Source organism: Camelus ferus, chromosome 24 (genome assembly GCF_009834535.1).
Source record: "Camelus ferus isolate YT-003-E chromosome 24, BCGSAC_Cfer_1.0, whole genome shotgun sequence".
NCBI lineage: Eukaryota > Metazoa > Chordata > Mammalia > Artiodactyla > Camelidae > Camelus > Camelus ferus.
Genome location: NC_045719.1, coordinates 5,639,090 through 5,655,069, shown reverse-complemented (window position 1 = coordinate 5,655,069; position 15,980 = coordinate 5,639,090). Strand labels below are relative to the sequence as shown.

Genomic DNA, 15,980 nt, shown 5'->3' with positions numbered 1-15,980 from the left:
CCAGTTAATGGTTGGCTTTTCTTTGCCTGAAGAGGCTGTCCCCTTTGCTTTCTGTGACGCTGCAGAAATAGAGGTGCAGCTGCAGTAGAGGAGGGGGGAGAGGGAAGAAGAGAAGGGGAAAAAGAAAAGCAACACAAAACAAAAAGCTGACCATGGCAGAGCTCTGGAATGCTGCCAGTGGTCATTGGAGGTCGACTCTTCCAGAAGTGAGGGTCGTCCCACCAAAGACTGCACATCTGGCCAACCTCGTCTTCCAGCGGGGACACAAGGTGCCATCTCGGCCATTTCACTGGCAGCGGGGTCAGGGTGGGAGGGTTGTGGGGGCAGGTCCTAGTTTTTGGAAGCTCTTTGGTAAATTCTCAGCTCAATGCTCACCCATCCCACAGACATTGTTATCTAATAGTACAGTTTCACCCAAAGAGTAATAAGTCTCTGCAAAGTACATCTGAGAAGAGAGCACTGGTGCTCAGCAGGGCGCTCCGGCTTCAGGTGAGCCTGGCAGGCAGGAGGTCTGGGCTTCTTTGCAGAAACAGAAACAGTGCCCTTGAGGCTTGTTTTAGCTTCCTACTGTGTCCTGTTTTTAGACCCCTGCCGCCCTGCCGCCTTGCACTCTGGGAGAAGGGGGAGGAATTCTTTTCCCGAAGGCTGCCCTCCCCTAAATCTGTAGCTCTCCAACTCGAAAGTCTGCGAAGACGGTTTGACTTGATTTCCAGCAGTAAACACGTTGAATCTTCATTCTGGACTTGTTACTTGGCTATCCATCTGTTAATGGGTCTACCAAGGTCTGACCTGTGTGTGTGTGTGTGTGTGTGTGCTCAAAAAATAGAAAGTTACAGTGACAAGGACAAAATTCACCTAGGGAGGGAAGGCCATCATCAATACCTTTGGAATATTTTTTAAATGTTAAATTTCGGGTTGCTACAGGCTTAACATTTGTGTCCCCCCAGAATTCATATGTTGAAATCTTAACCACCAAGGGGTTAACAAGTGGGGTCTTGGGGGGTGAAGAGGTCACGAGGGAGGAGCCCTCCTGAATGGGATTAGTGCCCTTGTAACAGGGACTGGGGAGAGCTCCCGCACCCCTGGCCCTGTGAGGACGGGGCAAGAAGCCTGCAGTCTGCAACCCAGAGGAGGGCCCTCAGCAGACACCACGTCTGCCAGTGACTGGGTCTTGGACTTCCGGCCTCCAGAACCGGGAGAAATAAATTGCTGTCGTTAACCACCCAATTTACGGTAACTTGTTAATACTATCAGCCCGAACATTCTGAGACGGGTATTTTTTGGAAACATTGCCTGTCATATTGTGGAAAATAGAATTTCTTAAGCAAAAGTATTTCGGTTCTCAGCACATATGTAAGGTCAGATTGGCCCTTCATAACGAAAAGCGGCTCTAATTTTTACAAATTCATGATACAGACGTGAAGCCTTGGGTGTTGTGAATTTTGAAAATGGGAACAAAGGTCAAGTTTTTCCTTATTTTATTTTTACCTGTTCTTGGGGCATCTTTCCATTTGCTGGGTCTGAGGCCTTGAGGCCACAGAGAACAGCACCTTGGGTATGACAGCAGTCCCACGTCCCCTGCTCTGTGAGGATTCTGACTGATGAGTCATTACCATGAAGAAATAAGACATTTATTTCTTAATAAGTATCTAGTGGTGACCGTTCTGTAAAGGGTAGAAATTTCGAATCACTATGTTGTGCACCAAGAATGAATACAGTAGGTCAATACAGTTGTAGGTCAACTCTACTTCAAAAACAAACAACAAGCTCATAGAAAAAGAGACCAGGTTTGTGGTTACCAGAGGCAGGAGCCTGGAGGGGTGGGGGGGGTGGGGAGAGGGGGGAGGAGGGGTAAAGGATGAAGGTGGTCAAAAGGTACAAACTTCCGCTTGTAAGGTAAGTAAGTCCTAGAGAGGGCATGCAGAATGTGATGAATATAATGAATGCTGCTCTACGTTATAAATAAAAGTTAAGAGAGGAAGTCCTAAGAATTCTTGTCATAAGAAACATATTTTTTTTCCTTTATTATCTTACTCTATGAGTTGATGGACGTTCATTAAACTTACTGTGATCATTTCATGCTGTCTACCTGAAACTCACACAGAGCTATATGTCAATTATATCTCAAACTAGAAGGAAAAAAAAATTATCTAAATGAAATGAAGTGACAAGGAAAAAGGAAAACAAACGCTCCCCAAGCCCAGGAGAAGCTTTTGTGTAGGAGATCGAAGCTATTCACGGGGACACACGAGGTTGTGCCGTTCGCACCCCGCCTCAGCTCCAGTGTTAACGAGAACTCCAGCGTCCCCTTGAAAGCAGCCCTTGAACGTGGGTGAGTGCTTGCAGCATCATCTCACCTCCTAGGTTTCTGCCCAGGGGCTCATCGGTTGCCATTTTTAAAGACACAGAACTTTCCTAAAGAAGCCAAACTTCATTCCCTCATCTGGGCTTTCAAAAGAACTTGACTTCATTTTGAAATTTCACATTGTCACCTACCTACAAGCGATAAACAAATCTCCTTTGAGGCAAGCCTCCCCACACAACAGGTATCAGTTGCAAAGGCCTGTCTTTCGCCTCCAGGCTCGTGGTCCCCGCATTGGAACACACTGTGTGAGTCTGAGTCGGATAAGGAGCATCGGCTGCAGATGCGGCCAGACCCTCCCTCCCCGGAAAGGACAGCTACTCCCGACACCAGGGCAGCTGGAACTCCGGCAAGACCCAGCTCTTCCATGACCTCTCTTCTCACTTCGCTGGGATGGGCTGGTGGAAACAGCTGCCCCTTCCCGCTCTGCCCGCTCCGATTTCCAGAGGGGAAAATCCCTTTTAAGAGGCATGTTTAGAGGATTCTGTAATGGATTTCCACCGTTGCTCCAACTGTCTCTCTTTCCCCTGTCTGCTGTCTGGATGTTTCTCTCTCAACCCAATTTTCTAACTTTGGGGTAATCAATCTAAAATTCGAGCCCAGACTTCATCAGTGTTATCCACAAAATTTTGCAATGATTTCTTTCAAACCTAAGGTTTTTTCCCCCATTCAAATATTTTTTCATTGTAAAATATTAATGTGTCTTTCCGTTTCAATATAATTTTAAGTCTTAAAAATGTGAAAGGACAATTCGCTGCAAACCTTACCATTTATGTGATGGAAAAACCTTTTTTTCTTTCTGCTGATTTTAAAAGCTTACACGAAGCTGCCAAATGCTGAAGAGGGCACCCCTGCTTCAGAAAAAGAGAACGAACACAGCTGTTGTGACAAAAATACTTGGTAGGAAGGAGCACATGGATCCTGGTTAATTTTCTCTTACGACTTTGACAATTGTTTTTCCTTTAAAAGAAGAGAAAAGAATAATCTACCTAAAACGTTAGTGCCACCTTCAGAGTTCTCGGATCGGCCAGAACAGAGGCACTGTCATTTTTTTAAATTTACTTGTTTTAATGGAGGAACTGGGACTTGAACCCAGGACCTTGTGCATGCTAAGCATGTGCTCTACCACTGAGCTATTACCCTCTCCCCACCAGAGTCATTTTTAAAGTAAAGGAAACAGGTTTCATTTCTGGCAGTGGATCTCCTCCACTTAGTTGCCTGTTTCTTGACACGAGAAGCTGTAGAAGCTGCCTTGAGTTCATCCCACAGACGGAAAAGAACAATTAAAGAGCCAAGCTTTCCCAAGGACCCCCACCTTGAGGTCTGGCTCCGCATCGAGTGTGTCCACCACCACATTCCCCAGAGCATGCTTGTCAAACTCTCCCATTCCAGATGCACTGAGAACACGTGCGTGGAGCACACACCTCGCCCCCTCAACCCCAACGGCTGCACCCTGGGGGCCCCCTGGGCACACAGGTTCTAACACAGTCACTCACAGCACAGCATGCTCCCAAGCCTTCAAGCTACTCCAGCCCCAGCCAATAAGCTGCCAAAAGGATGCTCAAGCAGCGGTTGAAGTAAACCTGATCTGTGGTGCCCGTGCCACTCCCCGTGAGCCCCAGCAACTCAGAGGAGCCGAGCGATGAGGAGGCTGGCTGCCTCTCAGGGTTACGTTCTGGGGGCTCAGATAGGCCGTGCTACCAGCAGTAGCCAGACTCACAGTGATGACCAGAGCAGTACTTCTAGTAGAACAATGGTTTTTAAATTATCTAATGTTCTCTTGGCACTCTGGCTTTTTAAACAATTGATTTTGTTTTTCTATCCCTTTGTTGCGAGTGGAACACTGTGCTTAAGCCAAGCAGGCAACATAAACTTGGACTTCAAAGCCATCCCTTGATTAAACATCAAAACAGCCCAGGTGGACCAAGAGTTATCTGGAATTCTACAGATGATGAACTGAAACTCCAGCGTGACTCGCCGCTGGGAGTTTCTGCAGGCAGTCATTCTCGTGGTCCTTCGTGGTTTTGTTCTGTGTCCTCCATGTTTTTTTAGGCAGGGAGAGGTTTGGATGGCCTCTCAAGAAAATTCCATGTTACCTTGCAGAGGGAGCTCGAATTCCTGCTTGGCCTTGCAGAGGCCTGAGACATGTGCCTCGTTCCTTGAGGGGACGTCATTTTGCTCCTCTGTGACCCTGGAACACCGCTCCTGGTCCCTTTCTTACTGGAGGGCAGCAGCCCACACCCTGCCATGAATGTCAGAGTCACGCCCTTTCAACTGTGTTTTGCAAAATGTGATGGTACTAAGATCCACCAAAAGGACAGAGTCCCTCCCTTTGGATGTGTTAGTCCCACGGGGACATTCCCGAGTCCCCTTCATCTCCCAGCCTACAAACTGCAGCGCCCCCAGTCCCCGGGCTTGAGCCACGCCCACAGTCTCACCACCCCAAGCCCGCAGTCCGCGTCTCCATGCGTTGCCCATTCATCAAGCCACATCTCTTTTTAAGTTTGAAAACTCACCTTCGAGCCCACCACCTCTTCCAAGGAGCCCCCCTTGATTACGTGGGGAGGAGGCACCTTCCAAAGCACGACCGACAAACTCCCAGTAAACGAGAACGCACGCACACACACCCCAAAGCGAACACAGACGCTCACGAAGAGAGAAAACGGCACGTTCTCGACGTGGGAAGCGAATGCGCCGAGGAGGCAAGGGCGATCGATTTCATACCAATAACCAAGGAGTCACCACAGACCATGGGGTGTTTTTTAACATTCCTGGGGGTTACTCAGCAAAACACGGCTGTGCTTCTCATCCCCACAGACCCTCCTCTCTCTTTAAACCCCTCTTCCTTTTCTTCTCAGTGTCCTGAAGGCACAGTGACAGGGGCCTGGGTGAGAAGGATGCCACTAAGGGAGGCTGGTTCTCCCAGTAGCTCCTGGCGGTGCGTTGTGCTTTGAGGCTGGCCAATGCCGTAACCACTGAATTTTCTCATCAGGGGGCTTTAAGTACTCCATGCCTGCGTACCTCCTGGGCAGACATGTCTGCTACCTTGAGATAAGGGACCAAAACCCTCTAGAAAAGGTCCTACTGAGAAAAGGGAGGCAAGGTTCCTGACAAGACTCAAGGCCCAGCCTCGGACAAGGCATAGCCAGGGGTTCTCATAGGAGCCCCGGGTCTGAGGCCATCCCATCAGGAGACAGAACCAGACACGTGGGCTCCGTCAGGGCTGCCCCTCTGGGGTCAGTGTTAACGCCGCTCGTGGAGGGCTGAGAGACACGTGGCCTGAAAGGACTAGAACGAGGAGAAACACAGATGGGACGGCAGGAGCTGGCGATCCGGACAGGGCGTCAGACACCACAGCCACAGAAGCGGTCTAGCTATAAAGCCACGCTGCGCAACCTTGAAGCAAAACGTTACCGATGGTGTGGTTGTAAAAACGTACCTTCAACTGCAGAGCTCAGTTTTATGACACCTTGAATAAAAACAAAAAGTGGCAGTTATATAATGGACCCAAATTACCTTGGCCAGGCTTCTCACAACACACACATGCTTCAGGTCTGGAATTTTTTTTTTTAGGGGGGCTAGCATTCTGAGAATTTAACTAAACAAATATCAACTTCAAAAACTGAGTAATTTTCAGTCCTTGATTAAACTGCAGGAGTGTCTTTGTCTCCCCACGAGAACCCTTTGGGAGAGTTTTTCACTATTTCACTTTGGGATGAAACAGGCCAAGTCACAACAGTGTGAAGCCTATTTCTGTGCATAAATCCGGCTGGATAATGGGCTGGTAAAACTTCTCACCAAAGGACACCGGTGCCTGCTGCTTCTGCTTAAACCGTGTATCGAGGTCGTGTGATGCATGTTGGGACAGGGCCGCGGCTGACATGTGTAACAGGTGGTTAAAAGCCGTGGTGTGACCTGGCAGCTTCCCTCTCTGGGGTCACTGGGCCAGAGGGTGTTTCTGGTCTGTTGTGTTCAGAGTTCCCGTTCCCTGGAGGTCAGGGAAAGGGCCAAGCTGGTCAAATTGTTCATGAGGCAAAGAGACGCTGCCCTTGGCTGGACATTCACGTGCCTTTTTGGTGAACTGAAAGGTGAAAATACTAAACTAAGGTAAGTTAGCCCTTGTCCAGTGATTTAATTAGAAATATTTTTGTGTTTTGTTTTGGTAAGTCACAGTTATCTAAATAAACATTGTTCCCCAAAACTACATGATACTTTACAATGAGAAAAAAAATGTCTACAGTTTCACTGGGTTGAGATTCTGGTTCTTATTCAGCCGAGAGGAGTTTCAAATGAAAAATGGGAACAAAACCCTTTTCAGTACTCACAAAGCAGACTGGTATCAGCACGAACACACACCGATCTTAGCAGATTATGTTCACGAAGAGACAAGCTCGCTCTTCTTTGCAACTTTCTGAAAAAGCTGCTTTTAAGTTACCAGTTGAATTTCATCTTTCCTGCTGAACCAGTGCTGTCTGGTCAATGTTTAACAAGGGACCCTCCAGAGGAAAAAGTGTGTCTGTACGTGTGTGTGTGTGTGTGTGCGTGCGCGTGTGTGTGTGTGTGCGTGCGCGTGTGTGTGTGCGTGCGTGCGCGCGCGCGTGTGTGTGTGTGTGTGTATCAGGACTCTTACTGATATGAGTGATGTGTGGGGGACAATGCGCACGTAGTAACAAACTTGCAGCCTCCTTTACGGCAAGTTCCATTTAGTCCGTAGGTTCTTACAGAATACTCTGGTTGATTTGGGCCAAACCCTTGTATCCATAGCCAGCAAATCCATCGTGATTTGACAAAATCATGCACTGAATCCTCAGCTCTGCTCTTTTCCCAACAATTTCATTATCATTCTATCTTTTATTTGATCTCTACTCAACAGTTTTTCACTTTCACATAAATTATTTTCATTAAATTAAAAGTCTGTTAACTTTAATACTGTCAATACTCCCACCCTGGCCTGTTTCAAGCGGCAGCTTTGATGTCAGTGAACGTGGTGTTGGGAAGGGATGGCAAAACTACTGAGTCATATTTTAGCATAAAAGTGTAATAGACATAACCTCCGGGGTCTGGAGAGTAAAACGTAGTCAAATGATTAGGCGATGAAGAGCTTTAGGTGTTTAGCACCTTTGTTTTTAACATGATTATTTAATTGTGAGTTTATATAATTTAACTTGTAATAATGACTGGGTTCATGATGGACTTGCAAAATGTAACGGATTGGCTCTTGTATGCTGGTAGGAACCAGATCGGACACACCATGGCTGTAACTCATGTTTCTTTCTACTCAGGCCCAGAGAAGAAAATCTTGACCTTCAGAATACTTCCTGAGATACTCACCAAAGAGGTTCTAATGTAACCAAACAAGACACACGTGCATAAGCTGAGCACTGACTATCATTTTGCCAGTAATTTCAAAAGCTCTGAAACCCGTCATGCGCCAGAACATACTGTATGTAGATCACCCTGGAAACAACAGTCAGTGACAATCAGCTAAGAATGCCGTCTAAATGGATTTGGCATTCTTGGGGCAGGCAACCATGCCAAGGGGTCTGAGCCATTGGCTTAATAAGCAATGATCCTGTCTTTTTTAAACTGTAGAATCTTTATGCGGGAAACCAGGTCAGAATATTGATGTTTTTTCCAGCCGTATTAATTTTTGTGCATAACCATGGAGTCACTCAGATGAAGGGACAGTAATATGCTCTAATCAGTGTGTAGAAACAGGCTCGATGCAAGGAAAGCAAGGGAGTTTAAAGACATTCTTACGGGGGATATGGGCGGCGGTGGGTGGGAGCCCAGTAATTCACAGAGAGTCAGGGGGAAAAGATCAGTTTAAGAGAAAAAATCTGACTTGAGAGCTCTGCTTATAAATGTGATTTTAACAAAAACACTGGTGATTCGTTACTCCATATGAACTCCTCCTATTTCTTTAAACCTCAAATCGAGGTTTTCCCTGCAGTGGGATAGGGTTTTACACTGCAAAGTAACGACGTTATAGTGAAAATCTAGCATTGGCTACCTCTGGTTACATAGCTAATGTTAACATTATAGAAAAGTTTGTCGACTGAGAAGACATTGCTTTTATCTTAAGATAGAAATATTTTAAAAATTGGAATCTTTAAGCAATGATTGATGTTGATGCTGAAAAGCTACACGGAGCGCTGCTGACTTTTGGGACACACGAAAGACATTATCTGGTGACTGCTGACAGTGACATTGCCTGGAATTCGGGGTGAGCTGTAACACATACAGATATGTAGATATACACACAATGGCTCCTACCACTCCCCACGCCCCATTCAATGCGTCATCATCTGCCAAAATGTTTTTTCCACTGAATGACTCATTTCAAGTCATCTAAAATAATTCTTAGGAGAAAGGGTCAGGTTAAAATAATTCATGCTAAAGTGTGAATGACTAGAGCTCACTAATGCTCTCCAGTGACATCTCATTGTTTTTGAAATACTAATCACATTTTCAACCACGGCCATCAAGTCCCTAGGTGATGTATTACTGATTGTTTTCTTATTTCTTTTACTTCATTTCAGGTGACTTTCTCCCTCATTCAGAGGCTTTGGCCACTGCAGGTTTTATCTCTGTGCTTGGCGATGCTAATTCCTTTTTGCCTTCTCTCCCCGCAAAGCACTAGCTATTCCCTCTGGTTTGAATGCTTTCCCCCAACCTGCCCTGTCTTCCTCCAGCTAGCTCTTTGTATTCGTTCAGCTTGTGCTTCAAATGTCACTTCCTCTGAGAGGCCTTCCTTGATTACTCTATTTAGAGCAGCCCCAGTAATAACTCTCTAGCCCATTTCTCTTATTTATTTATTTTTTCAATAGCACTTCTCACCACTTGAAATTATCTCACTGATTTATCATTTGGTTCCTTGTTTAGGTCTGTCTTCTTCATTAGGACATAAGCATAATGAGAACAGGGACCTGGTCTGTCTTGCTGGCTGCTGGGACTCCCTAGATGAGAGCAGTGCCTGGCAGAGAGTAAATCCATGGAGAGTTAATCCATATTTATCGAACGAAGATAGGATCATTCCCAAGTGTTTCCAGGTGTCCTCAAAGAAAATCTGAGCAGTCCCAGAAAGTGTAATTCAAATGTGCTGTCTTAATTGTGGGTATCACTGAGCAGAGTCCTACATTGTTATTTTGACCACTATTTCTATTCAAAGGCTGGTCTTCAGGGAGCTTAATGAATGTTAACATGTAGAGTGAACATACATAAGTTACAGCAAAGATGTCGGGTTCAGGATAATAATGTAAACAGGTCCCAAGAAGCAAGTTTATTGATTAGTTGGAAACAAGATTATGCCCTAAGTGGACTTCAAGGAATATTAGCTAATTGAGTTTATATCCAAATAGCTCTAGAATCTGCAGTTTTCTCGCCTCTGCTGTCATTACCCCAGATCAAGCTATCAGAGCAATGTTCACATGAATCTGTGTGATACGATATGGATAGACAAAGAGGAACTAAGATGTTTTGACGAGAACTGTGTGTTTTGCCTAACACAGTGAATTCTAATAAGATTCAGAGGAAGCTCACAAAGATTTCAAAAGGAGTATATTAGTGGACACATTATCAGCTTGGACAAAAATGGGCAGAGGTAGTTCAAAGTGGAAGAGTCTTTAAAGTCCCCAACATCAATGGGCTGGAAATAGGCTGAGATTATTCAGTGGCAAATGCTATTTCTTACGTGCAATGGACTAAATTGCGTCCCCCTCCTCCTTGCCCCAAATTCATATGTTGAATTCCTAACTAATCCCCAACGTGACAGTATTGGAGATGGGGCCTTTGCCAGGTAATTAGGTTTAGAAGAGGTCATGAGGGTGGGGCCCCCATGATGGGATTAGTGCCTTAAAAGAAGAGGAAGAGGCATACATGGCTCCCTCTGTGCATATACACACCGAGGAACGGCCATGAGAACACACAGCAGAAAGACGTTCATCTGCCAGACAGGAACAGAGGCCTCACCAGAGCTTTCCTGTGCTGGCGCTCTGATCTCAGACCTCCAGCCTTCAGAACTGTCAGAAATAAATATCTGTTGTTTGAATCATCCAGTCTATGGTAGTTTGTTATGGCAGCTGGAGCTAAGACAGCATGGAAACAGGGTAACATAGAAGGTGTGACCGAGAGTTTTCAGGGTGGGTGACCAGAGCGGCAGAGAATCGTTCTCAGGGAGCAGAACTGGGCCCTCCAGTCAGGGCGCTGGGAACATGTGGGCTTCAGGATTGCTGGGGCCAGTGGCTGCTCTTGCCTCTCGTTCCTCCACGCTGTGAACGACAGCGCCCACTGCCTTGAGCTCACCTCTGTAGCGTCAGTATATGCTGAGTGTGTGTGTGGCGGTGGTGGTGGTGGCGGTGGCGGTGGCAGGGGGTGGAGGAGTACTTTTCATTTCAGTTTTCACAAGTCTTCGTGTTGAGAGCAACCGTACCAGAGAACTACATCAAAAGAGCATCATCAGCACCTGACCCTTATTTACCTGGACCTTGAACTTGAACTTAATGCCCTAGTGAGATGACATTTCTGGAGGGCTTTGGGAGTGAGTATATTTTGCCTTACAGAGGAATATAAACACTTCTGTGTACACATAATGAAAAATGGGCAGAACAGTGAGGACTGATATTTCCTTAAGTCTGCTCTGTTCAATTCAGCTGCCTCTCCTCTGCAGGGCTGTGTCTCTAACTGTACACAGCTCTGTGATGTCTAGGAGTCTGAAGTCTTTGCCCACTAATAAAAGTCACAAAGTTGGTTAAAAAAAAGGGTTTCTTTCTAAATGATTTTTTTGTTTTTGTTTTTTAAATCTTTTAATTTTTTATTTTACATATAGATACAACATTTTAGCCTATGCAATTTATGTGAAGGATTTATAAAAATACCATGTGCTTTTTTTATGGGGAAAGGGGAAAAATGATTGGCTCCATTTTAATCTGATTTTGCCTTGATCATACCAAATTTCAGATCAAGGTTCGAAGTATTATGGGTGGGAAGTCACACAGGCTGGTGTCCCTGGATAGAGCCACATGCCTGCAGCTCACAGAGGACTTAGTAAGAACTGGGATTCCTGCCTAGAGTTGTTCTTCTCCCAGATAAGGACCAAATGAGGTTGCCAGAGGGTGAATCGTGGCTGACTAAGGATGGCTGTTCCCATTGAGAAGTGGCGTCTCTGTTGCTCTCCTTGACCTGGGTGGGCTCTGTGACTGCTTTGACCAGTAGAATGTGGTGGAAATGATGCTACCTGGGCCCAACCTTAACACTTCCTGTCTTCTGGGCACTCTCTCTGGGAGCTCTGATCTGCTACGTAAGAAGTCTTGAAGCTGCAATGCTGGGGTCACTTACTGGTGCTCCGTCCCACAGCCTCAGCTGAGCACACACTCCCGGACACTGAAACCAAGGTACCATGTGAATAACACCATCCTGGGTCTCCTAGACCTGCCCAGCCTCCCACTGAATGTGAAACAGAAGAGTCTCCCAGGGGAACCCTATCTATATTCATGACCCATAAGATCATAGGATGTAATAAAGTGGTTGTTCTTAAGTTCCTATTCTACACTTTGGAGTAATATGTTATCCGGCAACAGATAACTGAACAGCGCCCTGTGCCTGAATTCTCTGGCCCTACCTCGCGCCTCACCCCTTGGCATCTGTAACTCTGGTTAAATTAGCCGTCTGCTTCCCTGAATATCGCTTTGTGCCCTCCCCCCCCCCTTCTTGATGTTTCAGCTGTTCGTTTATGGGGATTTTCCCAGTGAAGTTCTCCCTGACCTTCTAAACTAGCTCCTTTGTTGTAGTAGCTTCTCCTGCAAGAACTGTATTTCTTTCAGAGCAATGATCTCTGTGATTATCTCTCTAATGTCGGTCTCCACCTCCAGACTGTGAGCAAGACTCTTTGATCATCGGTGATTTTCAGAGTCAAGTAGTGCATCTGGATGTAGTTAGTGCCGGATAAACACTGAAGGAGCTGAATGGGAATGTCTGATGCAGCGGATAAGGGCTCCCTCCTCACCAGAGCCTTCAATAACTGTGCCCCGTGCTTCTCTCTCATGCGCTGTGAACATCTGGATTCAAAGCCCGCAAAACTGGGGAAAGACAGTGTGACTTAACGTCTGTCTGTGTGGGCAGCTCAGCACAGCTGAAGTTGCCGAAGTTCCTATTTGTCATCGCTGTGCAGAGTCGAGGAAGCTGCTGGTTGCTTCCGGGTGTGTGTGGACACAGAACGGAGAGGAAAAACAAAAACCAGTCAGTGTTCCCCCACATTTTTGTCTTTGCAGGAAATTAGGGAGCTCTCCTGAGAATCTAAAGAAAGTGGTGGGTGCTCAACTTTCTAAATGATTTCTAAATTTAAGTTTAGAAAAAATTTCTTACTAGATTTTGAGCTCTTTCCTAACTGACTCCTTCATCCAGAGCTGCAGCGGGAGAGAGTTGCAGCTCGCAGGAGGGCTGATGTGGAGGTAAAGAGTCCATCCCTTCTGTCACCACTGCTTCCAAAATGATTTTCTTAATATCTAATTTGCAGTCTACCATTTAAAAAAATGTATTTCCCTACTTATTTAGTCCTGTGGGTGTGGAAAATAGGTAAACCATCAGAAATTGTCTTTAAAATTTCTGCTCTGTTTCTTTAAGTCCTTAGTCTGTCATTTTTGCTGTAAGTGAAATAAGTCCAAGTCTCTATAAAAGTCCTTAAAATTTCCATTTCATAATTTCAGAAGGATTTTCCTTTGCCTCGTTGTATTTCTCCCCCCAGTCTCCAAACGGGTCTGTGCACAGTATTTCCGTAAGAGGGCTTAGTGGGACCCCAGTTGGAGAAAAGGGGACCTCCATTTACCCATAGCATTCTCGTTCCTTTTAAGAGAAGACGGTCCCCGAGTGGCAGGGCTGCTTTGTGGACAGACATACTCCACGTCATTTTGGCGCGTTCACGCCCTCCGGGACGTTGCCCATTTCTCTCTCTCTGATGTGTGCCCGCTCCCGAAGTGCACAGCACTGCACTTGTCCCTTCTGAACGTGTAACAGATTAAAGAGCTGGGCAGGAGGCAGATGGAGACACACCTTTGATCTCTCATCCTTGAGGGTGAAGGGAGGGCAGACACCTGGCGGCTGCTGAGCCAGAAACAAAACACAGTTGGGCTTGGAATTACCCGAAAGGGAGGCGCAGTTCCGCCTGAGAGGCAGCTGGGTGCGGGGCACCTGCATGAAGGGCAGAGGACGCAGCAGAGTCCCACCGATGTGAAATCGGGCTAGCGGGGGCGATTTAGATTTCTTAGGCAGAGGATGGGAAAGATCGGGCACTTAGCTGCATTGAGAACGAATTTAAAGTCATTCTTCTGCAAATAGTATTGCAAAGCGTTCAGCTGTGAGCAAACGCACAAAGGCAGTTTTGCTGGCAATTCAGGAAGCTTTCCAAGAAAGGATTTTTAAACATTTCTTTTTCCTTGGCAGAACTCTCTTTTTTCTTTTTTCTTTTTTTTTTTTTTTTTAAGGATTTCACCTTTGCACCAGGATGCTGTAAATGGTCTTGGTCAAAACAGGATCTGGAGCGTTTCCCGTGATTTTTGGTGAACCCGCATTGCCCCCTGGCGTTTGCGTGCTGTTTTACACCATCGCACAGAAAGCCCCGAGATTGCCGGTCAAGCTGTGTAGGATGCCGCTTCCCGCCTTATCTGGGGAGTATGGTCGTGGTTTGACAATGCAGGGAATGACATTTTGAAATTAAGATTCTTTCCTTCTCCACCCTCCGCAGGATCTTCTACGATTTTCCGGTAGCTCGTAAAAGAAACTGATCAGATTCTCATCTGCCAATTTTTAACACAGAAAAGGTCCTGTGAGTGGCTGCCACACACTAACCCATTTTTCAGAACCGACTCAAATACCTGCTGTGTTTCACACTTCCCGACTTCTCCTTGGCATTTTGTACCTACAGCCCTGGACTGTCCAGTGCTCTCTCTGATGGAAACATGAAAGCGAGGATTGTACCTGATTTATATTTGTATCCACCTTGACTAGCATGATGCCTGGCAGAGAGTCCGCATACAACAAAAATTTATGGCTTTGCTGTTTGCATATAACGATGCTGTTCACAAAAGGATCAAGAACATTTACCAATCAGCAGCAGCTGAAAAGTCAACATCGCGACAGAATTGGAGGTGCGAGGACATGGTCCTTGGATGGGACTCGAGGGTCCTTAGGTACCTGAAACTCTGCAGGTACCATGCCCAATGATGGGGGAGAACGGTTAGAATCACCTAAAATTAGAATAGTTAACAAGCTAGGAATCTATAAAATTATCAGTTTCTTCCCCCAAATGAACCTCTTCTCTAGAGAGATGACGAGTCTATTCCTTACCACCAGTTCATTCACGAGTCCCTTTGGGGCAGACGTTTCTGGGAGTGAGTGTGAAGCGTCAAATGATGCTACGGAAGATACTGCGGTGCACGGCTCGAGGCCGTCGTCCCCGAGCTGAGTGACAATGCGTGTGAACCCTGGCGTCGAGCGTAGGTCGTGAGTTTCGTGGCAGAGTCTACAAAGGAAATGATGCTGTGACTCAAGAGTCAGGCTCGCCCGTGTGCAACGTGGACAGTGCTGCCCTGCTTTAGAGATTGTCTTAGGGCAGAAGAAATGACCAGATCCCAAGAAGTGACTGCATTACGGAGGTTCGGGAGGTTGCTATGATTAGCAAGACTGCTTTTTAGGTTATAATATTGTCACATTAATACTATCGATAAAAGCTCCTTGAAGCCATTTATTATGCTTTTATTTAGTTAAAATGAAACATTTCAAGGAAGAAGGCCCTTGGACTCAAAGACCGATTCATGATTGCTAAGGAGCTTACATTTTGGAGTCAAACTGAACTGGGACGAATATTGACTGGGTCACTGATCAGCCGTTTGACCTTGGAAAAGTCACTAAACTTTTCTGTGTCTCAGTTTCCTCGATGGTCAAAATGAGGATGCCACTGCTGGCGTCTACTGCTGGGCGCTGTATTTGCTGACGAGCCGCACCATGTGAGCTTCCCACTAGGCAAGACTAGGGGAGATTTTAAAAATCTGTCCTGTTGAAGGAGCCAGGCTCCTGGGCAGGTCTATTCTATGAGACATTATTAAAACTCCCCAATTACAAAGGAATGTTCTCAGTGGTGGGGCTTCTCCAGTGCCGATCTTGTCCCTGAGGGTGGCCTCAGTGCAAACCTGGACTTAAGCACATCTCTGATGCTTCCAGACCGGCATGTCTGGACCTCTGGGGGGTGCGGTGGGGACTTGAGGAGGTCCATTCTTGTCTTATTCCAGTGCAGAGCTCCGCCTGCAGGGCTAGCCCAGAGCCCGAATGGCTGCTAGCAGTGGGGTCAAGGGCAGTCTTCTTTGGCCCCAGTTCCTTTAGAAGGCATCCAGAGTATGCCACTGTGATGTAAAGTTATTTTGAGCTGCTGGCATTTGAGAATGGGCTTTTTTTCTGAGCTCCTTTGTCTGTCTCAAAGCGGAGCCTCCCCACGGAAGAGCTCAATTTTCATACAGTCACTCCCCGGGGGTTTCTGCAACCAGGTATGATTGAGTCATCACCAGAGAGGAGAAATGTCACTACATTTAAACAGACATTGTCACAGAACTATCATGTCTCTCATCTGTCC

General features: G+C 46.3%; 1 protein-coding gene across 5 annotated transcripts in view; it reads right to left on the bottom strand.

The window, feature by feature from the left end:
- DLGAP1 (DLG associated protein 1) overlaps positions 1-15,980 on the bottom strand; it is a 989,257-nt gene that overhangs the window by 80,711 nt on the left and 892,566 nt on the right. For 4 of the 5 annotated variants that reach the window (XM_032467518.1, XM_032467519.1, XM_032467521.1 and 1 more), the window contains one exon: positions 5,802-5,831. The exons of the other annotated variant lie outside the window; for it this stretch is intronic. In XM_032467518.1, coding sequence (XP_032323409.1) covers positions 5,802-5,831 — 30 coding nt within the window. The remainder of the gene's footprint in view (positions 1-5,801; positions 5,832-15,980) is intronic. 5 annotated transcript variants of the gene reach the window in all.